The following is a 23,571-nucleotide window of genomic DNA, read 5'->3' on the forward strand; positions in this document are numbered from 1 at the left end:
GCAGAAAAAAAATGCACAGGGAAGAAGTTAAAATACTGTATTAAGCTCATAGCAACCTGATCTGATTTTTTGATGTTAGACATACTAAGAACAAAGGATTTGACCAACTGAACTCCCGAAGTCCCTTAAGAATCACCATTCTAGTGTTCTATAAAAAGAGGTCACGTGACATTTGACATCTCTGAACACAAAGGCCACAGAACTGTCCATGCCTGTAAGTGGCAAAATAATTTGTACAATTACAGAAGCTCCAGTATTGCAAGCTGAAACTAGGCAAACTCACATTAGCTATAAGATCAAGTTTACATTATTAAAAATAACTCCATCAAATGGAATCTTTTAATATGATGTCTCTGCCTCACTGACTTCCCTTGTCTTACTAAGCAAACACCTGGTCTTAGATTGCCACTTAAATGTGTGAAAATATTGACACTGGAGAGGAGCAGCGCATTACTCTTCTGTAGCAGTCACGTGATTTTGCAGAAGTAGAAAACATGACAATGCACATTGTCATGCATCAATAGCAGAAAAGAGCATATGAATACTAACCTGCTTTGTACTCCAAGGAGCTCATGGGTCTGCTGATTCAGTAGTAATGTTTCCAAGGTAGAGCAGTAACACACAGGTCTTTATTGACATTCCTTATTATCTCTTGAGTACTGACAGGTTGCATGAACCAAGACTTTTGATGGCGAGAGAAGCAATAAAGAACAAAAAAAAGAATAAAATAAATTACCCAGTAATAAAGAAATAAGCCCATCCTTCATCCTACACAGTATACTCCAGGACTGTTAGTCAGTCACTTGCAATACACATGAAAAGTGACAAGTCTGCTCTGTTTGGGAACATGGATTTGCAGACATGCCCTGGTTTCTCACACTGTACAGCATGAGCTTAGTCTCTTCAGCCCACGGAATAAAACACTCCAGCAGCAGTTAGTGTAGCAAAAAGACATGCAGCAAGAGGCCAGGCTCCTGCAAAGAGCTCAAGGGGATGCAACTCCTCCAGAAGCACAGTCTGAATGCCAGGATTGTTCTTGTTCTGCAACAACACAGCAGTCACTGAAACGAGTCCTGGTACTTTGCTCGCTTCTCAGCTGGCCCTGGACAAGATGTGAGGCACGGAATTCCAGAACAGTACAGCTTTACAGTTCCTGCTAGGGAGATTTCTTCTGACAACATCAACTCACCAGTGCGGAAATATGCGACACTCATGTGGAGACCTGGAATGTCTGGAATCCATCGTAAGAATAATAAAGTATTTATAGTTTTGTCAACCATCACTCCCACGATGCCCCAGTGAGGAACCGAATCTGCTGTCTTGGCAATGGTGCATTTTAGAAAAGAGCCATCCAAATGCAAGAACACCCCTTTCTAACTATCTCCAACACTTGAAGACGGATCTGATCTTCCAACTGAGAGTTAGGCCACAGCCTCTTAAAGTCAGAAATGCAACATATGTGGCTGGGACCGAGAGAACCAATAGATGAATTATTAGAAAAATGAAAAAGAAGCAGAATCTAGGCATCTGCATGGGCCTCAGCACATATCTGCATGCTACAGGCACTACAATTTCAGGCATGCATACCTAGATTGAGAAAACATTCTTTGGCCTTTGTCCAGGTTGGCCACATTAACCTGATACTGCATTCAAGCTAGTAAGCCTTGCTGGGTTTGGCTCACAGTTGGCCTCCTTAAAAATGCAAACAGAGGAACCATCTGCACCTATTTGCACAGATGTGGACATTAATAACCTCAACTCCAGTCTTAGAGATTCGTGTCTTTTGAATTAATTTTTAATTTACATTCTCAGGTCAGCCAAATATGGCAAGGGATGTGAAAGGGAAACAAAAAGTGATTCTACAACTCTGTAAACAGCCATAGGTCTGCTGTCTGTGTAGATGAAACAGGGAAAACATGGGCCTAGGTGGGCCACTGCTTTGGATGGCATCCCTCAGATCACATCCCTGAAAGCAGCACTGCAGAGAGAGACTGGGGATTGCAATGGACAACTGACCCAGGCCATCAATGCCCCCTCATGACAGAGGCCAGCAGCAGCATCCCGGGCTGCATCAGGAGGAAGGTGATCCTTCCTCTCTACCAGGCACTGGTGAGGCCACGTCTGGAGTTATGTGTCTTGTTCTGGGCTCCCCAGAACAAGAAGTGGGAACTTGTTGGAGAAAATTCAGTGGAGGACAACATAAATAATAAACAAACATAAATGAATAAATAAAAGGCTCAAGGAGAATCTTATCAAAGAACCACAGACTGGCTGAAGTTAGGAGGTCACCTGGTGTGCAGGCAGCTTCTGAATATTTCCAAGCATATAAGGCTTCACAACCTCCCTGGACAACCTGTACCAGTGCTCAGTAAGCCACGGAGTGAAGAAGTATTTCCTGATGAGCAAGGTAATCACCTGTGTCTCAGTTCATGCTCACAACTTCTCATCCGTTCACCAGACATCACTGTAAAGAGCCTGGCTCTGCCTTCTTTGAGCCCGCCCTGAGAACAAAACCAGGAACAGGCATAACACGGCTTTAAATTGTCCCAAAGCCAACAGCCTGCACAGAGGGTGGTGGCTGTCCTCAATTGTGCATTAGCCTCAAGGACTTGTGGCAAGAATATCCTGGTCTTATACAATGTCAAACATGAAAGGACAGAGGTTAATTTGTGTTCCACTGCCTCACCCCAATAAAGCAAACAGTGCTCTCAGAGACAAGACTGGTGCTCTCCCAGGCTCACATTGGCATATGGATTCCCACCTCTGTAATGAACAGCAGAACACAAGGACCCTCACAGTGCTCAGGATGTGAGCCAGGATCCTTTACATCCTCTACCTTTGCTCAGCATTCCTGTGACTAACAAACTTTTGCTGGGGAGACTTTACTTTGAACACTGGAACTACAGATCAGCAGTGATCTGGAGGAGGCTCCTTTCCTCTGAAATACACATCCCTGACCCAAACAGTCGAAGCTCACTGCTAGTCTGCACAGCCTGCAGTAAGCAGCACATTTCTATCCCTAGGTATCAGCCACAGTAAAGAAAGATTTGACAACGTTCTTCCCTGATTTATTTTACTATAAGTTATTATACATAAATGAAGATAATTCCTTGCATTTCCCTTCGTTTAAAATCAAACACGCGTTAAAAGCACTGCTGCTATACACAAGCCCTGGGCCAAACTTCTCACGCTGTGCGGAGGGGTTCCAAGAGAAGCCGGGAGGGACGGGAAGCACTGGAGGGCCGTGCTGGCTTCCGGGAGCGGCGGCTCAACGGGCCCCAGCAGCCCCGCATATTTACCGGACCGCATGCCTCCGGCGGGCCCCGCGGAGTGCCAACCTCCCCCTGTCGGGCTGCGCTCTCGGTACCTGGGGGCACCGCCGGCAGCGTCCCACCGGCGTGGCGGGGGCTGGGCCGGGACGTAAAGCCCAGAGCGAGAGCAGAGGCCTGCCCCGGCCCACTGCCCCTTACGGCCCGGGCCCCGGCGAGCTGCGAACCCGCTCCGGCCCCGCATGGCCACGAAAGGAGCCCGACCAGCGACTGCCGCCGAGAGCTGGGCGGCAGAGTCCGCGGTCCGCGCAGGGCGGGCGGAGAGCACCCAGGGCGAGGGGAGGCACTGACCTGCAGCACGGCGGGGAGGTCAGCGCCGAGGGGCCCCCACCGGCCCCGCTGCCGCCGAACCGCTCCACCGCGCCACCTCAGCACCGGAACGCGCCGCCGCCACTTCCGCCTCCGGAGGGGCCTCGCCCCCGGCGCAAAGAAACCAATCAGCTGCGGCGGTTGAAAGATAGACGTGACGGCCAGGCAATCGCGACGGAGCAGCTGCCTCGGCGCCATGGTTGTCCTGCAACATGGCACATTGTGACCAATCCCGAGGACGCTGTGGGTTCCCGCCCAATAACAAGGCAGCGACCAATCAGTTGCGGCGTTTCGTGCCGGACCGAAACGTTGGTGAGACGGAGGCTCACACTGGCCGGTGGGCGACGGGGGCGGGCCGGGGCCGGGTGGAGGCGGGGCCGGGTGGAGGCGGGGCCGCGTGGAGGCGGGGCCGCGTGGAGGCGGGGCCGCGTGGAGGCGGGGGGTCGGAGGGCGTGGCCGCGGGGCGGGGCCTCTAGGGGCGGGGCCGCGCAGCCTCGCGCTGCCGCTCTTTCCCCGGAGGTTTGTCCCGGTAAGGATGATCCAGCCCCACCCCTGCCATAGGCACCTCCCAGCAGCCCGGGCTCCTCCAAGCCCCGTTCGACCCGGCCTTGAGAGCTTCCGGAGATGTCCGAGCCGAGCCTGCGCTCGTGCAAATGGGCACTGTTGTCCCCTGCTCTGGTACTACAGCTCTTGACATAAAAATATTTTTACATGCTGATAGGCTGCAATGAGGTCTCTCCGGAGCCTTCTGTTCTATAGGCTGAGCACCCCAGCTCTCCCAGCCCGTCTCCAGAGCAGAGGGGCTCCAGTCCTTGGAGCAGCTCTGTGGCCTCCTCTGCACCTGCTTCAGCAGCTCCAAATCTGTCTTGTTCTGAGGGTTCCAGGACTGGAGAAAGCTCTGCAAGTGGGGTCGCACCTGCGTGGGGCAGAGGGACAAAATTCTTCTCCTCACCTGCTGCCTATGCTGGATGTGCATGCTGCCAGCCCGTCCAGTCTTGTTTTCCTTCTCAGAGCTCTTGATCCATTCCCTCCCTGGTCTGTACTGGTACCAGAGGTTGCCCCCAGCCAGATGCAGGGCAAGATTTCAGGGGGCCTGAGCAGCACAGTGTCCTTGCCTCCTGGCCACCCTTACTGTGCACACAGACACACTGTATTCCTATTTCTGGTAGCACCAGTAGTGTGCCAGTGTCCTGGTATGGCCACGGGCTCTGTCCCTACTTCACAAGGCCTCAGGACCAAGGCTTGCCAGGTGTGCTCTGAATTTTTCATGCCCTGCCTGCAGCTTTAATCACTTTGCTCATTTCACTTTGTTCACTTTAGCTGTGAGAGCAATTTCTCCAGGTATCTATGGCTAATTCATTTTACTTATCTATCTTTGTGTGGTACAACCATGGGCTTATATTGGTAGTAATAGCAAGCAGTTATTCTAGGTAGAATGAGATATTTGCAATTCTAACACATACCAGAGGAGCAGCAGGCAGGTAAGCATAACATCAGAGAAAGCACAGAACCAAACTGTGTGTGTTGCAATTTTAATTGGATTATTGCTACTAGTGCAGCTTTTTTTTCGTATATAAGTACTTGACCTACATTATTTTTCTTTGCTTTTCTGTAATTAGATGTAGATTTGTTATGACTCCCAAATCAGACTGTTAAAATTTCTATTATACTAAAAGTAAGTTTTGGCTTTAAATGTGTATGTTAAGTGGTGTGACTGATACTCTATAGGGAAGGGCTAGGGCATCCAGAAGTATCTGGACAGGCTAGAGAGAAGGGCCCATGCCAGCCTCATGAAGTTCCACAAGGCCAGGTGCAATTCTCAACATGGGTACAGGCTGGGTGACGGGTGAATTGGGAGCAGTCCTGTGGAGAAGAACTTGGGGGTCTTGGGGAATGAAAAACTGGATATGGGCCAGCAATGTGCACTCCCAGCCAATTGCAGCCTGAGCTCCATCAAAAGTAGCACAACCAGCAAGGGAGCCTAGCCTCCAGTTACCTGCTTTAGGGGAAGGTGTTTCTGCCCACGGCGAGGGCTGTAATTAGATGATTTTTAAGGACTCAATAACCAAAACTATTCTGTGATTCTGTGAAGGTCCATCAGTGGGAAGCACAGAGAATGTGTGGGCTTAGACATCCAGCCTACCCATCCTGCCTCTCCGTGCCTGGTCTCCCCAGCTGCTGACACCTGGACATGCCAGACCCTGTGAGGTGCACAACCCTGCCACAGCCACCAGTACAGATTCCATTGCACACAACAGCATGCAAACAGACATGTACACTGGGTGCTCAGGATGCAGAGAAACACAGATAGGTGGGTCACCCTCAACCCTACATCCTCAGTCCAATAGTCAGCTACTCCAGTGGTCTCATTAACAGAGACACACACACACATGTTTCACAGACTACTTGGCCTATTTGCTGGCTAGTCTGGCTTGATATTTACTAGTGATCACAGACTGACATGGTCTCACTCAATCCAGTTGTAGGCACTTAAATCCCCATGCATACATATGCCCAGAGCACAGCTCTCTGTAGCCAAAAAAAAAAAAAAAAAAGGAGGTAGAAGTGTTAGAAGACAAGAAAGACTGTGATGACCAGGCCCAAGGCATGGATACACATTCATACCAATTAGCACCATTCTACATGCAACCAGCCCCTTCTGTTCCCCTTGCCTCCATTTTCTCATGTTTGTTCATTCCCATACCACCTTGACCCATCCCTTTCCCCACCTTCTTTTCCCCTGCTAAACATCCTGTTGTGAGTCTTGTCCCCAAATGCTCTTGCCCTGGACCCCACAGTATTTTCCATGTCCCTAGGCAGTACACAGGTTGTAGAGTCCTCTGCAGCCTCTCCTACTGACTCATCATGATGGGTGCCACCTCTGGGCCCAAGGCACTGGTGGCTCCCCTGCAACAGATTTAGAAGGAGCTGGGACAGGGCCTTTATTTCTTTTACTGGGTAATTTGTGTTCCCCAGCCTGTGGTTGTCTCTCTGCTTCTTCACCTTTGTGCAGTTGAGCCTTTCATGGGTTGACTGCACTTCCGTAATGGTTCTTAGGTTTGCCAAGCCAGGGGATTATTTGGGTCCCCCCGCATTGTTCCTCTGTGCTCCTTTGTGTGCATGGAGGTGAGCTTTTTCCCACATAACCTCACTCTTGTACTGGGCCACTTCTGTAACACTTTCTGGTCCTACACACTCTGTCATTCAACATGTCTCTTTGAGAAAACAGACTCTCAAATCCACTTAGAGGAGCAAATCTTCACTTAACCTCACAGTCCACATCTCGTGGGCATTTCCTCTTATCTTCACATATAATTATATCAAGGTTAAAAATAGGATAGTCTACCAGACCAATATAGCTCCCAATGCCAGTGTCTGATTAACCTTCTCACCCTTTCTGCTTTAGTTCCTAAAATAGCAGTGATTTGCTAGATTATCTTGCATCTCCTTTCCATTCTAAGAAGACTGTTTATTTCGCTGAAACTTTCTGGTTTGTAAATCAGCCTCTAAGAAGATTAACATCTATAATTGGCTTGCGGAAAGTTAGATGCCTCACGTAACTGACATTGGTGTTGAGCATGGACAGGAGCAAACAGGCAGTGCTGTGAGAACCACAGGAGGAAGAGGATCATTCCTGTAGCATCATCCTTCTGACCACAAACACATATGGGAAACAACAGCAGCTCCACAGTGGATGATCTACAGGCTGTCGAGATCCACCACTGGTACAAGAAATTCATGACGGAGTGTCCTTCTGGACAGCTGACGGAGCATGAATTTAAGCAGTTCTTTGGGCTTCGAGGGCTGGATCCAGAGGCCAATAAGTACATCGAGCAGATGTTCCGCACGTTTGATATGAACAAGGTGAGTTCTCTGTCAAGGAATTAAGTGTCTTGTGCTACTTAGAAGTGATCCAACTCCTGCACTTTCAGAATCTTTGTCTTTCTCTTGCAAACATAAAGAACATAAATATTCTCTTGCAAACACTGGTGGGGAAAGCTGCCAAGGGATGCTTATGTAAAGTAGCTAAATGTAAGGAGCAAATGAATGTGTACAGGTAATAACATAGATGACATAAACATAGGTACACCTGATTATCTAACTACCTCATGCAAGTTCATATTTGAATTTTAAAAATTCCTTATTGCTAATTATTTGACTTGGCCTTTTTTAACTAGCAAAATGCTAATTTCATTATTCTTCTTACATGTTCTTATTATTCAAAAATATAGCTGTATGAGATTGTGGAGACCACAGGAATCAGACACAATAGAAATCATTATAGCATTCACAGAGGAGTAATTTCCAGGTATTTGGCAGCTGAAATTAACAGTGCGTGGGCAGACAATGTCTGTGGCTGTCCTTGGTGCTGGTAGGTGCAGCATGAAGCTGGAGTGAGGGGGTGGGCAGTATTTCTCACTGTGATGGGTGAGAAACACTCTGCTGGTAGAAAACAGTAGCTCCCATAATTCCTTTAAGCATGCAGTGGCCCTCACTTTTGCCTGCTTTTTATCCATATGTATTTCAGCCTATGCTTGCAGGCCTGTATTCTTAATGACAAACAAATCTGGGTTTATAGCATCCTGAGAAAATTCAGCTTTACTCTCTGCTTCAAGGTTCTGAAATGGAGTCAAGGAGGATCCAGTCACAGAGGCATGACAACAAGGTGGGAAATCACAGAGTTAGTCTTGAAGAAGGAAAGCTTAGGGACCAACAAAGAATGCTATTTTGGACATGTGAGGCAGCATAAGGAGTTAAGGAATGCTTAGGAATATTACAAAATTCTTAAGCAGAGCAGCAGACAGACTCCATTAGGGTAGCTGAGGTCTTGTGGTGGAGGTAATGACTGGAAATAACTGCAGACCTCAAAGAACATCTTTTCTCATCACAAAGTCCTCTGTGCCCAGGATGATAATAGTGACGAGAAGCAGTTTCATAAGGTAAAGCAAAACCTTTACAGCTTTTGCACAAGTCTTTCTTTCACTTCACCTCTCTCTCTTCTTGGAATGTTCAAGGAATTTAAAATTTATTCAAGGATGTTGTGCATTCCAGAGTTCTCGTGTGATCCCTGTGTTATGCAGTAAACAATAAGAAGGTTGTAAGAAGGTTCTCAGATTCAAATTTGGTCAGAAAAGCCATCATCTAAATAAAGTGATAGTGATCTCAGGAGGAATGAAGTAAAAGTGTGGCAACTAGTGGCGATGGACCTACATCAGTTACTCTAAGTCTTTTAACAGTTAGTCACTTAATCTAAGATCCTTTTATGAACAAGGGCAAGGAACAAGAGCACCCAGAGGAACATCCACCCTGTCGTAATACAGACATGATAGATGGAATCGTCTGCCCTCTGGATCTTTGAAAACTTTGATAATGACAAAGAGGATAAATTTTCAATATTCTTCTTTTATAAATTGCAATCATAGCATTATAGAATGGTTTGGGTTGGAAGGGACCTTAAAGGTCACCTCATTCTACCACCTCCCATGGGCAGGGACACCACCTCCCAGGTTGCTCCAAGCCCTGTCCAGCCTGGCCTTGGGCACTGCCAGGGATCCAGGGGCAGCCACAGCTGCTCTGAGCACCCTGTGCCAGGGCCTGCCCACCCTCACAGTCAGAAATTCCTTCCTAACACCTAATCTAAATCTGCCCACCTTCAGCTTAAGGCCATTTTTCTTGTGTCTTATCACTACACGCTCTTGTCCAAGGTACCCCTCCAGCCTTTTTCTAAGCCCCCTTTAAGTACTGGAAGGGGCACCAAAGTCTCCCTGGAAACTTCTGTTCTCCAGGCTGACCAGCCATAACTCTCTCAGCCTGTCAACCCTTCTTCCCACCCTGAATGAACATTTTAGATGTGGCGATCCTTACTGCAAAACAGCAGTGCTCTGCTAATTCACCTATTACATATGTTTATTTGCATTCATTTCAGAAAGGCATCTGACTTTGATTAAAGTCAGATTATTAAGCCACTCCTTAATAATTGAGAGTTTCATTTTTTTGCTCTGTTATGTGTTGAAGAATTATTGTTATTCAGAATCTTTGACCTAGATATGTGTTTTATCTGTAGTTTGTTTTTAACAGCTTCAAATTTTAGTCAGCTTTAAATCTAGGGCCGATGAACTTTTACTAACTGGCATTTTTCTTGCAGAAGAAAGACTTTCTTTGTAGAGTCAAGAAATCAAATCACACTCTATGTATTTTACAAAATATTCCCAGTCACATTATTTTCCACAGAATGGAGAAGAGATCTATGGCTTAGTGGAATAGCACAGTTTCCCACAAAGGCAGAGCAGACTAGTACAGGAAACCTGCAGCCCATGGGATGGGCTCAATGTTCTCTCCCGGCAGGCCAAAGATAGTCATCTTTGGTGTACAGAGGTGGCTTTGTTCATGCTGACAAGGAGGAGTGACAGGTTCCCTCACTGCAGGTGGTGAGCAGAGGGGAGCCTCTCTGTACTAGATCATAACTTTAGGAACCCAGGTATTTAGTGGCTACAGAAATGTGTCTGTGCACTAAAGATTTTTCCTAAGTCAAAGTCCCTGTGCCACTTGTTGGCCTTTCTCTTTCAGCTGTGAATCTAAAGAGCAATAAGGTGAAACAACTCCAGTGCATTAACTTCCTCAGTTTACTCTGTCACACTGATTTTTAAGAGTTTTCTAAAGCCTTCTGAGTTTACATTCTCGTAGAGAACTTTCTCACACAACTTTCTGCAAACAACCTATTGTTTTGCATTCTTTCATAGAGGCGGAGAAATTTGATGTACTGGTAGTTTGTCCAGTGTCGTTGGAGAGGTGGCACGTTCACCCTCCAATCCACTGGCACCTTTTGAGAACTATAAATGATTGGAGTCAGTGGAAATAAATGAGTCTCTTCATCGTGACCAAAGCTGTGGTGCGTCGTTTTTCCTTGTGTCATCTGGTGACATTACTCCTGTCACAATTTGGTTTTTTTTCTGACAGGATGGATATATTGATTTCATGGAATATGTGGCTGCCCTCAGCCTCGTTCTCCGAGGGAAGATGGAGCAGAAATTGCGGTGGTATTTCAAGCTCTATGATGTAGATGGCAATGGCTGCATTGATCGACATGAACTGCTCAACATCATCAAGGTGAATCTCCAGGGGTCTGTGTTCTTGCCTCTTTCCTTAAAGACAAATCTCACAAGTAAGACCTTTGCTGTTTCCCATATCATGGTTGAGGCCTTTAAAAGAATTCCTTCTCTAAGCAGAACACCCCACCACTGTATAATGCAATAAGCAGACTTGACAGATGCTTTATCACCACAGCTTATGTTACAGCATAGCTAACCATAAAATTGTTTTGGCTGCCTGCGACCTAAATTGCACTTTCCAAGGTTTCAGACCCTGTGACTGTGAGTTGCTATTTCTGCAATGTGTCCTTCATATGTCCTTTTCCCCATGAGAAGTTGGAGAGCTACTCCCAGTTTGCTTTTTAGAATCAGCTCCTAAATATCAACATAATAAAACGTTTCTGACTCTGGCGAATAGCCTGAAGAAAAAGGATTGAGAATTGAAAGGATTGTATGCAAATAGCTATTGTGGATGGGGTTGGGATTACGGGCATAAAGATCACTATAAATATCTCAGAATTAATTGTGCTGCAAATTCAGATTATTTTGCAGATAATGGGAAAATACCAAGATGCAGGAAAGATTCAATGACCCTAAATAAATAACATTTCTGAATATGAAATGTCATAAAATTGATTTGATAAGGCACTAATAAGATGCTAATAATGCATTCTCACCTGGATAAGAATTTTAGAACTGGGTATCAAAGAGACCTGACCAATACCTGTAGTAACGTACAGCCTCCAATTAGTAACTTTAAATAAAAATACTCAGACATTACAGCGAAGCAACAGATAGCAATAGTTAACACAGAGCTCTTGAGAAAAACAAGTCCTGTGGTCAACAACTGGTGGCAAGAAATTTATTGTCCTTTGTCTTTTTTGGGTGTAGTTCAGTGTCTTTTTTGGTAACCTTAGGAAATTGCTGAGATGATATAAGTTTCAGTAAAATAGCATTTGAAAAAGAATGAATAAAATGACCAAATATCAAAGGGTAAAAATTAGAACATGAATAGTCTTAGAATCAGTATAAAGGCTTTGAAATCACATATTGCATGGACATCCTTAAACAAAGGAAATAATTAGCATTGAAAGAAAAGAGAACCCTGCACTATGCAGTTATGAATAAGAAGAATTGTAGCAAACAGAAGTGGATAAGGCTTAAAGTTTATCAAGATGAAAATGAATTTCCAGCGAGCTTTAGGGAGAAGCCAGACACACAGGAAGGAGTATATAAATGGAAATTGTGAAAGTAAGAATAGAAATAAATTACCACAGCATATAACAAAGGAATTTCATAATGTCAAGTGCAGAAGGTGTTTCTGAGGCTTGTTGTACCATAGGGTCACAAAGTGGGACAAAGTGGATCAATTAGGTGGATTCGGATTCTGCCATTTCTGCAGCACCTAAACTGTACCTAAGTGGAATTAGGCCAATCCTCTGGGTTTTACTGCTAATTCTGTGCTCCAGAGCCACGCTCCCTTTGCACCCTTCAGTGCCATCTATAAGGCCTGATTATTTGTGCTTTGTTTTCCTGTAGTACTGGTTTATTTGTATGGGGAAGGTACCAGGCATGACTGTCTTATTCTGAATCAATGCTGACATGTGGAATCAGTCTGGGAGTCCTCAGGCAGCTGCTTACTCTTGCTCTTTTATTTTAGGCTATTCGAGCTATTAATGGTGGTGACCATGAAACTAGCGCAGAAGAGTTCACCAACCGAGTCTTCGACAGGATTGATGTGAATGGCGACGGTAAGGTTCCTGCCTTTGTCATCCAGCTCAGTCTCTTCTACAGAGTAACATCCAATTTTTCCTTTCTTGGTTGAACTTTAGGCCTCTTCACTTCATATTTTATTTCTATTTGCATTCTCAGCCAGTAATGCGTTCTCCACGGACCAAAAAGGATTTTTCTCCTGGCATTATACATAATCAGTGTGACAGGATTTGTTCCCTGTACAGGTCTCAGCTTTGTTCTGTCCACATGAGTTTGGTAGTGGGGTTTTGGAGCGGTGTTTTGTTTTCCTTTTTGTATGTTGCTGTGTAGCTCATGGCAGTTAGAAGTGGGAAATATTATCAAATGGCCCCAGCTACTCCTAGGTACTTCAGTATGGAAAGGTGCAGGCCACTGACCCCCACAGAAAGGAAGAACTGCAATTAAATGTTCAAGTTCAGAGTTTCTTCACTGGGTCTGCTGTAGGCAGTACAGCAAGAACATGAAGTGCTCAGTCAAAAGTTGGTCAAGTGTCACTGTGGTCCCTGTATGTCCCCGAGAGGTATCTCTTTCCTTGCTACTTCAGGTGCTCACTACTTTCTGACAGGCTCTTTTGTTATTCCAGAATAATTCTGCTGAGCTGCTTCCCTGTACAAGGGCTTTTTGGCCTAGGACATAAAGAATTGTTTCTGTCTGTCACAGCCTCCTTCTGTTAGTTCCATTATCCTTGAAAACCAGCAAGTACAGGGCAGGTTAGTATTATGACAGGTTGAGCCAAAAAGGATGCTATGATCCCACTCCTTAGCTACCCACTTCTATTGTTCTTTCTTATGTACCTCTTCCTTTGTATGGGGAAAAAAAAAGGAAGCAGGTGTTGTTTGGATACTGGGAATGTTTCATACAAGCTTAAGAAGACCTTCTGAGGTCTTTAGGACAGTGCCTTAGAACAGTGCCTATATAGTAAGTGGTCTCTAAAGTTAGATTACTGCACTCCTTTTCCTGTCAGATGTGGATTCTGATGCCCTTTATTTGTGTCTGACACAGGTGAACTTTCTCTGGATGAATTTGTGGAGGGAGCAAGGAAAGATGAGGAGTTCATGGAGGTTATGATGAAAAGTTTGGACCTGTCACACATTGTGGCCATGATAAACAATCGTCGGCATAGTGTATAAATCAAGCTGGGAGAAAATGCTGTGCCAATAGACAGAAGGGTGTCACAAGGAAGGAGAGACAGCATTTTTCAAAACAAAATTTCCATAAGCATGAACATGGAAGTAGGAACAGAAAGACACTGCTATATTTGTGTATCTGAGTGTATGTTCCTGTACAAATATTGAAGCTTAGCCACATAAATGCAAGGCAGGTTCAGAAAAACTGAATCTGGGTGGTAGTATTTGACTTGTCTTTGTAAAATTTAAAGGCTAAATTTCAGGACACAAATTTCCTTTTTATTCTGTGTCCCAGATTATCAGTTTGAAATGGACTAAAAATAACGTCAAGTTTGTGAAGAGCACTAGCAGAACTGGGTGGTGGAGTGTGGAGGAAATATTCTGACATAGAAAAGAAGAGTTTCAAGCCATTATTAGTGTAGGGAACTAACAAAAGAATGTAACTTGCACTGTTCTTGTCATGGTATTGGTTCATAAACACCAGCATGGTTGTCCATACCACATGTGCTTGGATTTGGTAGTCTCTACAGAAGCAGCTTTAGTCGTAAGATCACAAGAACTGAAAGAAAAAACAGTCTGGCAGTGACAAATCTGTCCTCAGCTGCAGCTGTTTGAGCTTTCTGTGATCAAAGAACCCTAGCAAACAAGTCGACTGTTTGAAGCAGCTTCTGTAACCAGAGAAAATATGCTACTCCATTTCCCAAAGTAGAAGAACTACTTGAGAGATCAAATCTTTTATATACTCATGATCCTACTTATTCTCCTCTCATACAACTGAGTCACTGGGAATGTTCAAGGCCACACTGAACAAGGCTTGGAGTAACCTGATCTAGCCCCATGGCACGGGGCTGAAGCAAGATGATCTTTGAAGTCCCTTCCTACCCAAACCATTCTGTGACTCTATAAATGAAGTATTTGAAGATGGTCCAAATATTATTGCCTCACACATCCTTTATTGCTCTTTCTTCTTATTCTTGAGGAGACAATCTAATCAAAAGAAACAACTCACCAAGGTGACTTGTGAATTGTGCTGTTGATGTGAATGCTGGAGTGAAGCTGATACTCTAGATCAGTACTGCCATAAATGACTCTGATTTTATACACGATGGGAAGAGTGATGCAGCATGGATAGAAGCTTGGCAAACTGTGTCTTGTTCACTGTTCATTAGATAAAGGTCATGTGTTGCAGTGTGATTTCATGGTTTCCCCAGAACCCCAGTTTTCTCCCCTGAAGATTTCCTCCCAGGTGCATCAATCACTCCTCCTTTCCCCACCCTGACCCCTGCTGAGCACTGTCTGTCACTCCTGGAATTCCAGAAAGGGCATCGAGTGATTGGGCAGATTCAAAAGATGCTCTCCACCCCCGGGGGGGGGGGGGGGCGGGAGCATTGGGCCATCCAGGTGTCCTCTGTCCCTTGAGACCTCTTCTCCCCTAGCTGGTTGGTGGGCTCCCTACCCGTCCCCTCCTCCCCTCCCCCAGGTAAAAGAGCAAGCAGCCACGTGGTCCAGGCAGTTCTGATGGAGCAGTGTCTGAATTCGGAGTTCTGTTTGAAGCCGTTGCTACATTCAGAGGTCTGCGGGCCAGAATAAAAGCTCTGGATTAAACCCTCCATCAGAACCGACTCCTTTCCTTCACCATCGCCTTAAAGGATTCTCCGACAGTGGGAAACCCGAGGAGCGGACCCTCTGCGAGAGGAAGCTCCATCCCGCCGCCACCTGAGCTCCGGCTTGCCCAGACTTGTCTCCGTGCGCCCATCTGCAACATCCAGCTAGCCAAAGGTGTCTCTGGGGTGAAACACCACAGTTGTCGCTATTTGGCTCAGCAGCAGGGGCCAGACAAGCCAGGGCACATCCCGTTCTCTACATTGTAGTCTCCAATAGTCATGATCAGAAGCTCCTTTGAATCTGGGAAGAGAACCAGAAGGAAAGAAGAATGCAGGAAATGTTCAACAGAGTGCCTATGCCATAGTTGGCATGTTTTTCCTGTGCGGGAGGAAGAATGTGCAGAACTGTAACAAAACTTTAGACTGGAATTATTCTTGCTTATATTTAGGCTTCTCTGATATTCATATGTGTATTGGTTTGCATGGCAAGGTTTTGGTAGCAGGGAGGCTACAGGAATGGCTTCTTTGAGAAGCTGCTGGAAGCTTCCTCCATGTCTGGCAGAGACAATGCCAGCCAGCCTCAGGATGCCACTGGCCAAGCCTGAGATCTTCAGCCATGGTAGTAACATGTCTGGGATAACATATTTAAGAAGGAAAAGTTATTGGGCAGAAGCAATTGCAGCCAGAGAAGTGAGGACTAAGAATATGTGAGAGAAACAACTCTGCAGACACCGCAGTCAGCTAAGAAGGAGAGGGAGGAGGTGTTCCAGGCACTGGAGCTGAGATTTTCCTGCAGCCCATGATGCAGGCCATAGTGAAGCAGATTGTCCTCCTGGAGCACATGGAGGTCTGCAGGAGAGAAGCACAAATCTACCCACAGCCTGTGGAAGAGCCCCATGTTGGAGCAGGCCCTGGAAGGTCCTGTGGGCCTGTGGAGAGAAGAGCAGGTTTCCTGGTAGGACTTGTGACCTCACAGGGAACCCACTTCAGAGCAGTTCCTGAAGGACTGACCCCAGGGAAGGTACCTCACACTGGAGCAGCTCGTGAAGAACCACAGCCCATGAGAAGGACCCATATTGGAGAAATTAATGGAGAACTGTCTGCTGTAGAAGGGATCTCATGCTGCAGCAGCACAAGAACTCCTCTCCTGAGGGGAAGCAGTGGCATGAACTGACTGTAACTTCCATTCTCATCTTCTTGCACTACTGGTGGAGAAGAGGGAGAGATTGGGGAATAAAGTTAATCCTGGGAAAGAGAAAGGGATGGGGGAAAGGTGTTTTAAAGACTTGTTTTACTTCTCATTACCCTACTCTGATTTTGATTGGTAATAAATTCAATTAATTTCTCCCTTTTTTCCCTCTGATGTCTCCTTGTCCTATCTCAGCTCATAGGCTGTTTTATATTTTATCCAGCTGAGGAGGAAAGTGATTGATAGAGAGGTCCTGGTGGGCACCTGGCATCCAGCCAGGGTCCACCCACCACAGCAGTATTCTGAACAAAGTGTCTGGGCTTTCACTGAAGGGAAGATCTAGTAAGGGAGATTTAGTAAGTACTGTCATTGGAGAGTGAAAGAGTGAGTGATCATGTTTAGAGTAGCTACCAAGAGTTTTCTAGGCAGGCTCATGCTCCAGGCCCTACTGGCATGTGCATGTCTGCAGTCTTAGAGCTTCTGCAAGGAATCACAGTCTTGTGGTTGGAGAACTGTCACTTGAAAAGGGAAGATTTCTTTGACCCTCAGTATTTAATTTGTCTGTCAATGCCCCGGAAAAGCTGAGACCCTTGTGCCTGACCAGTCTGTCAGCGTCCTGTTACAGGGACCCTTTGTTGAGCAGTCCTACTGGATTGGAGGGAAGTTTGACTGACATTCAGGGAAATAGGCCAAGAGCATAAGGGAGACCCCTCAGCAGGTCTTCCCACTTTATGACCCCTCAGTAGGACTTCCTACTTGAGTATGTTACGGGCTGCTGGCAACCTCTAGCATCCATGAAGGAGTCACACTTTGGAATTTTATGGAACAGTTTATGGAACTATACTCTTTATAAAATTTTGACAGGTTAAGGTTCAGGAATTGTTGGTAATTGTGACAGGTTAAGGTTCAGGGATTGTTGGTCACTATCTGTCAGTGACAGTATTTGACTGCAAAAACTTATTCAAAGCAATATACAGACAAGCTGTAGTCCCCAGTAAAAATATTCAGCAGGCAGAGTGCATTTCTAACCCAACAGGCATTCCTATGGGGGAGAAGACAGGTTCAGCCCATTGACTGATCCCAGCAGTTATGATGGAGCCTTCACTAACTTTTTCTCCATTCTTGGCTTACTTTTATAGTATTTCTTTACATTTAGGTGAAGCTTGAGTGACTCATGTCATGTCATGTATATATTTGCTACTGATTGGTGTAAAATCTTCTCACTTCACTTTCAAAGATACAGTCAAAAAAATGTATAGAGCTCATGCCCAGTGAGAGGTTGTCGTAACTTGGAGGCAGCTAACTTTGGGATGGAGGTGTGCATTAATATTACAATTAGGCTATAATGAACCACGTTCATCTGAGGAAGGTGATTTTGCCACAGTTGCTGGCTCAGCAGCAAGACATCTCCTCTCTCACAGCTGCTATGCAGTTAATCAGCTTCATAGTACCATCAAGTTGCTGCCCCTGCAAGGATTTTGGCAGAGCCTGGTTGTGGTGTCTCCATTCCACTCCACCCCCCCTTAGCAGGTGCTTATGGTTGTATGGGGAATCATCGTGGAGCATGCCAACCCACTTCCATCCTGGGAACAGCACCTCTATTTTACCCTAAAATTTCTGTCCCGTTAGAACTCGTGTTAGGATATAAATGTCAGTTTCCTCTGATTTTACTCCCAGTCATCTTTCTAGATAAACACTGCTCCACTCTCCAGAGGATTATTGTGAGCAGATGTGAGCTCTGCTGTCCCTTTGGACTGAGAAAGACAGAGGTTTTTTCTCAAGTTCCTTTTGAACCTGTCCTGCACCTGTTACAAGTCCTCAGTCTCCTGCAGTTTTGTGGGTCAGGCACATGTAAAACAGCACAACTGGCTGGCATGCTCTGCTCATGAGGGGAGACAAGAGAAGAATCCTTCTTCTCACACCAGACCTGCAGCTGCCAAACCCCACCAAAGCACCTGAGGAGCACCCAGGGATTGATGTCACAGAAGGGAGGAGATGGAGGACAGCACAGTAGGCAGCCTGCCCTCCATCTGGGTGTGGAGAAAGCAGGGCTGGGAACTGTCAGCAACATCCCACCAGGTCTGGCTCATGGTGCCACCCTGAGGGTTTCCCCTACCTTTGCGCAGCCCCAGCTGCTGCAGCTCGCTTAACAGAGACTCGCTGTCTATACTGTGCTTGGCTGCACTGGAGAGGATGAAGCCGAGGACAGCAATGGTTGCCTTCACATCCCGTGACCACAGATGGGAGGGAGGGTGAGCTCTGTCACCTTGGGAAGGCATCCGCAGACTCATTGCTGCCCATCTCTGGAGCACGGCTCCATCGGGGGATCACGGTAAGGACAGCAGTGCTCACCTAACTTTGCACCTGAGGTCAGCTTCAGGATCTTGTCATACTGTGGGAGAGCAGAGCTTCACAGTAAACACCAGCTAACACACTCACTACCAGTGTTAACACTAACAATTCTTACCTAAATATTAATACTAATAACACTTACTATGCATATTATTAATACTAGTAGAAGCCAGTAGCGTTCTTAGCTGAGGCTTGCATGAAGAACACAAAATTAATTAATATTGCTGATTATGCTATTGTAGTGTTGAAATATTTGGCCTTCACTGTGATAGCCCCACACTTACTTCAATGGCCTCCACCAGCAGGTCCCAGAGCACCTGGATGCAGATCAGCTTCAGCTTCACTGATGTGATAAACAGAGTCCACCCTTTAGAATTTTTTAAAGTTTAATAAAAGGACAAAGGACAAAATAATCCAGAACTGGGATGCTTTTGGCACATGGCCAAAGAGCACAGAGGTAGCTTAAAATAATGTTCACTATATACGGCTACATTGCTGGGGTTACATGCATATTCATTAGCTTATACATTATTCAAATATTCCTTTGAGTTTTTGATGTTCCAGGATATCTCTTGCTTGGTTTTAACTTCTGACTTGTCTGCAGAACACTCTGTAAATTAGGTCTACATATTTTATTTCTTCCTGTAGTTTTATCCTGTTGTTTCACACTCCCTGATAATGCCGATAGAATCAATAAATCCTTCCTGGATGCTTATGCTCTGTTTTTGTCACTGTTATCTTATCACTTGGAAAGGCCAGTCCACAGATATAATAAACAGAATAACTGCTTTACACCATTCTCTGAGTTAGTTACATAGAAGTATTTTAGTCTCTATTTTAACATTTTGCTAAAGCCTATCAGATAATATATTTATCACACTACTATTCATATGAAATATACAGTGCATACATAAACTGGCATATTATACTATACAAAGCAGTTAAAAGTAAGTAAGTTGTACCATATCAAAACACTTGTGACGCAAACAGCTAATCTATGAATGCGAAAGCCAATATTATTTTATCATCTATAACATCCGACGACTGTAGGGGAGAAGGAGGGTGAGCAGCGGGCCCGCAACAGGCCGAGGGCGGGCAGGGGGACGCGGACACTTAACTATTTTGGCCAGGGTGCTGATCTCGGCCAGTCGGGGCAGGCCAAGTCCCCGCAGAAGCGGAAACACTGCGAGGGAAGAGGCGCCCAGAGCCCGCAGCGGGCTCTGCACGCCCTCCCCACTCCCCACCGCCGAGCCCCCTCCCCACCGTGTCGCCGCCACTCCCTGATCCGAGCTGCTATCGCAGAGTCCGCCTTTGCGATCCGGAACCATTCCCGGGCTACGCTCCTCCCTTCCCCCTGCCCCCAGTGCCGATGGGTCGCTGCAGTATGGGTTCTGCGGGGCCCTTTTCGCCGGGACCCGTACACGAGAAAGAGCCGGAGAAGGGGACAGGGGATCTTGCGAGCGGGACCCACGGCGCCCGCGGGCCCTTCGAGCAGCCCGGGCCCCCCCGCCCCACGCTTCGCGGGCCACAGCCGCACGGCTCCCAAGCCCTGCCAATCCCGGCCCGCCTTTTTCCGCCCTGTCCAATCACAGCTCTCCTTTTAATCCGGGCGTGGTTCCTCCAAGTTCAGCCCGCTCAGTCGCGGCCCAGGTCCTCAGCCTGGCCCCACTCCCCCGTGCGCCTGAGGCACCGCTCCCGCCGCCGCCGCTTTGGGAGCCGGCGGAGCTCTATCCCTGCTGCCGCAGCCTCGGCAAGCGCTGTTGGGGCCAGGAAGGGCGGGCGGGAGCTTCCCGTTCAGGTCCCGGCCGGGATTTCTCCCAGGGAAACAGACTGACGGCGGAGACCGGGCGGACCCGGCCCCTGCAATGGCGGCGGCGGGAGCGGGGCTTGAGGGGACCGCGGGGTGGTCGAGGAGCCGAGCGCAGCGGGAATGGGCGGACTCGGATTGGTGGGGCCGGCGCTGCCTCGGGTTGTGATTGGCTGGCTGGCCCACCCCTGGGGCATAAATGGCGTGCGTTGGAGAGGTGCTGGCGTCAGTTCGGCGGCGGGGCTGGAATCGCTGAGGGTTGCGGATGCGTGTTCCGAGGAGCGCCGCTGCGCCACGACGGGGCCCCTGCGGCAGCCGATCTGAGGAGCGCCGGTGAGCTCGGACGCGAGTGCCGCGTCTGCGTGCGCCAGTGTCTGGGGGCCAGCGTTGTCCAGTTCTTTCCACCGTGCCCTGCCCAGCTCGGGCGGTTAGAGGCTGGTGCGGGGCCTGGAGTGGCGTAGGGGGGAGCGGCTGCTGTTATTGGGGAGTAGCCGTTTCACGGTTTGTGGATTTAAAGTGACGTTCAGAATACCGGGAGTAAAGCTGGCTGCTTGCATTTTTATTATTTTATTTTGCTTTTCTTTGTAATAATTGTTTTTTTTCCTTAATGTACTATGTCATTGTTCTGTTCGTTTTATTAAATGCATTTTGTTTGTTTTTGTTTTCTTTATCTGATGTTAGTTCAGTAAGGGTTGTGGGGCTGGGGCTGAATGACCGGTTGTGAGGTCACTGGAGACATAAAGCCCCAGGGTGTGGAATAAGGACTTTGGCACGAGTCAGGCCCAAAACAACGTGGAGCAGTGGAAATGCTGGGGCTGGAACTGGATAAATGCTATGGGAGAAGGGCATGGAGCTGCTGTGCAGGGCCTGCAGGAGATGCCCGGGGATTCCCAGCCCCTGCCCCTTGGTACCAAGCAGAGGCTGAGGGTGTGGGGGCTCAGAGGGTTCCAGGGCCCATGCACCAGTCCAAGGGAATCTTTTGGGATGTGGGAGCAGGGGCCTGGCGGCTATTCCCAGCCCCTGGGGCTGCCTGGGGGAGGTGAGGGGGGCTTTGGGCAGGTGCTGGGCCAAGACCCAGGGGGAGGGGGAAGGTAGATGTTTGGCTTCAGGCCTCAAGTGTCCCCAAAGTTGGGATCCCATTACAGTGGCTGGGACAGTTCCAAGAGATATTGAAATGATGACAGTAACTGATTTGTGCCCTTATCAACAGCTCCAAGCTGCAGTGACAAGCATGAGCAGCTTTCAGCTGCGGGCAGTAGGAAGCTGAGGAGCTGGAACTGAGGCGGCAGAGCTGGAGGAGACAGAAACGTGGTAGGGTTTGGGTTAAAACCCCTGTGGAGCTGGAAAAGGGAATATGGAGCTGGGTTGTGAACTGCAGAGCTGGAACTGAAATTACTTTAAGGGCTGTGATAGGGGACTGTAGAGCTGTTACTGCAGGAAGGATTGTCAGACTGGGGCTAGAATATGACCTCTAGAGATGAGCTGAAACCACAGAGAGCTAGAGCTAAAACCAACATCCTCCCCTGAGAACTAGAAGCAGCAGTATGTGGAACTGCTGGAAAGATGTAGAGCACGAAGTAAAACAGAACAGCTGGCAGTGAAATAAAATTCGTGGGCCAAGAGCAGAAATCACTAGGGCTGGGAACGGGACTTTATACAGCTGGTGCTGTGATCCCTGCAGGGCTGGGAAAGGGGATTTGTAGGGCTGGAGCTGTAATCACTGCAGGGCTGGGAAAGGGACTGCACAGGGCATAGGAACCAAATGGCTGACGCAGAGACTGTGGGCTTTGTGCACTGAAATTATTGTAGGCCTGTGACAGCGATGCTGGGGCGCTGGCTGTTGGGACTGAAACTAGAACAGGATGTGTAGTGTGGAAATCGGGGCTCTAACTGTGTGCCTGAAAAAGCTGGTGATGCAGTGATATTGCCTTGGTCTGTGATGGTACCTCTAGGGCTGGAGCCAAAATCACTGTGGGCCTGGGAAATGGACTGCGGGGCTGGGATCGTGAGTGAAAATGGAAAAGAAACAGTATTCCCGAGAACTGGGCTGGGGGCCTCGAGGTGAAATGGTGCAGGGACTGGCATAGTGACTGTGCACTGTTGGGAGGGGGCTGAAATCGCTGCGGGGCTGGGATATTGGTGGTGGGATGGGCTTAGGGACCGCCGGGCAGGAGCTGAACTGCTGCAGAGCTGGAGGCAAGACCAAGATGCTGCCCTTTGAAGCTGGAGAAGCGCGCAGCTGGAGCTGGAAGAAGAGAGCTGGCAGAGAAATAAAGCTTGTGGGTCAAGAGCTGAAATCACTGGGGCTGGGAAAGGGGATTTGTAGGGCTGGAGCTGTAATCACCGCAGGGCTGGGAAAGGGACTGCACAGGGCATAGGAACCAAATGGCTGACGCAGAGACTGTGGGCTTTGTGCACTGAAATTATTGTAGGCCTGTGACAGCGATGCTGGGGCGCTGGCTGTTGGGACTGAAACTAGAACAGGATGTGTAGTGTGGAAATCGGGGCTCTAACTGTGTGCCTGAAAAAGCTGGTGATGCAGTGATATTGCCTTGGTCTCTGATGGTACCTCTAGGGCTGGAGCCAAAATCACTGTGGGCCTGGGAAATGGACTGCGGGGCTGGGATCGTGAGTGAAAATGGAAAAGAAACAGTATTCCTGCGAACTGGGCTGGGGGCCTCGAGGTGAAATGGTGCAGGGACTGGCATAGTGACTGTGCACTGTTGGGAGGGAGCTGAAATCGCTGCGGGGCTGGGATATTGGTGGTGGGATGGGCTTAGGGACCGCCGGGCAGGAGCTGAACTGCTGCAGAGCTGGAGGCAAGACCAAGATGCTGCCCTTTGAAGCTGGAGAAGCGCGCAGCTGGAGCTGGAAGAAGAGAGCTGGCAGAGAAATAAAGCTTGTGGGTCAAGAGCTGAAATCACTGGGGCTGGGAAAGGGGATTTGTCGGGCTGGAGCTGTAATCACCGCAGGGCTGGGAAAGGGACTGCACAGGGCATAGGAACCAAATGGCT

The 23,571-nt window shown here is 47.7% G+C and overlaps 3 protein-coding genes across 3 annotated transcripts in view; 2 read left to right on the top strand and 1 right to left on the bottom strand.

The window, feature by feature from the left end:
* Positions 1–3,700, bottom strand: part of GOLGB1 (golgin B1) — a 39,674-nt gene extending 35,974 nt beyond the window's left edge. Inside the window, exons 1-2 of the mRNA XM_053943411.1 lie at positions 3,621–3,700; positions 550–682 (exon numbers count right to left, since the gene is read on the bottom strand). The gene's annotated coding sequence lies outside the window, so the exon portion shown is untranslated. The remainder of the gene's footprint in view (positions 1–549; positions 683–3,620) is intronic.
* On the top strand, positions 2,038–6,157 carry LOC128788509 (pre-mRNA 3' end processing protein WDR33-like). The gene is made up of 3 exons (XM_053943574.1): positions 2,038–2,109; positions 3,024–3,950; positions 5,731–6,157. The coding sequence occupies exons 1-3, from the start codon at positions 2,038–2,040 to the stop codon at positions 5,818–5,820; spliced, it is 1,089 nt and encodes a 362-aa protein (XP_053799549.1). The 3' UTR covers positions 5,821–6,157.
* A 12-nt stretch (positions 6,158–6,169) lies between these two features.
* On the top strand, positions 6,170–16,562 carry LOC128788400 (guanylyl cyclase-activating protein 1-like). Its single transcript, XM_053943418.1, has 4 exons — positions 6,170–7,502; positions 10,596–10,745; positions 12,387–12,477; positions 13,481–16,562. Exons 1-4 carry the CDS (start codon positions 7,305–7,307, stop codon positions 13,606–13,608), a joined length of 567 nt encoding a protein of 188 aa, XP_053799393.1. The 5' UTR covers positions 6,170–7,304; the 3' UTR covers positions 13,609–16,562.
* The last annotated feature ends 7,009 nt before the right edge of the window (positions 16,563–23,571 follow it).

This window comes from Vidua chalybeata, chromosome 5 (assembly GCF_026979565.1).
Source record: "Vidua chalybeata isolate OUT-0048 chromosome 5, bVidCha1 merged haplotype, whole genome shotgun sequence".
Lineage (NCBI taxonomy): Eukaryota > Metazoa > Chordata > Aves > Passeriformes > Viduidae > Vidua > Vidua chalybeata.

What these genes read in the sequence shown, in the direction of transcription:
- LOC128788400 (XM_053943418.1), top strand. Translation starts at nt 7,305, where the DNA reads ATGGGAAACAACAGCAGCTCCACAGTGGATGATCTACAGGCTGTCGAG. An exon ending in GCACGTTTGATATGAACAAG is followed by an intron (nt 7,503 to 10,595) that starts GTGAGTTCTCTG and finishes TTTTTCTGACAG; the next exon opens with GATGGATATATTGATTTCAT. An exon ending in GATTGATGTGAATGGCGACG is followed by an intron (nt 12,478 to 13,480) that starts GTAAGGTTCCTG and finishes TGTCTGACACAG; the next exon opens with GTGAACTTTCTCTGGATGAA.
- LOC128788509 (XM_053943574.1), top strand. Translation starts at nt 2,038, where the DNA reads ATGACAGAGGCCAGCAGCAGCATCCCGGGCTGCATCAGGAGGAAGGTG. An exon ending in TTCCTCTCTACCAGGCACTG is followed by an intron (nt 2,110 to 3,023) that starts GTGAGGCCACGT and finishes TTCTATCCCTAG; the next exon opens with GTATCAGCCACAGTAAAGAA. An exon ending in CGTGCCGGACCGAAACGTTG is followed by an intron (nt 3,951 to 5,730) that starts GTGAGACGGAGG and finishes GATTCTGTGAAG; the next exon opens with GTCCATCAGTGGGAAGCACA.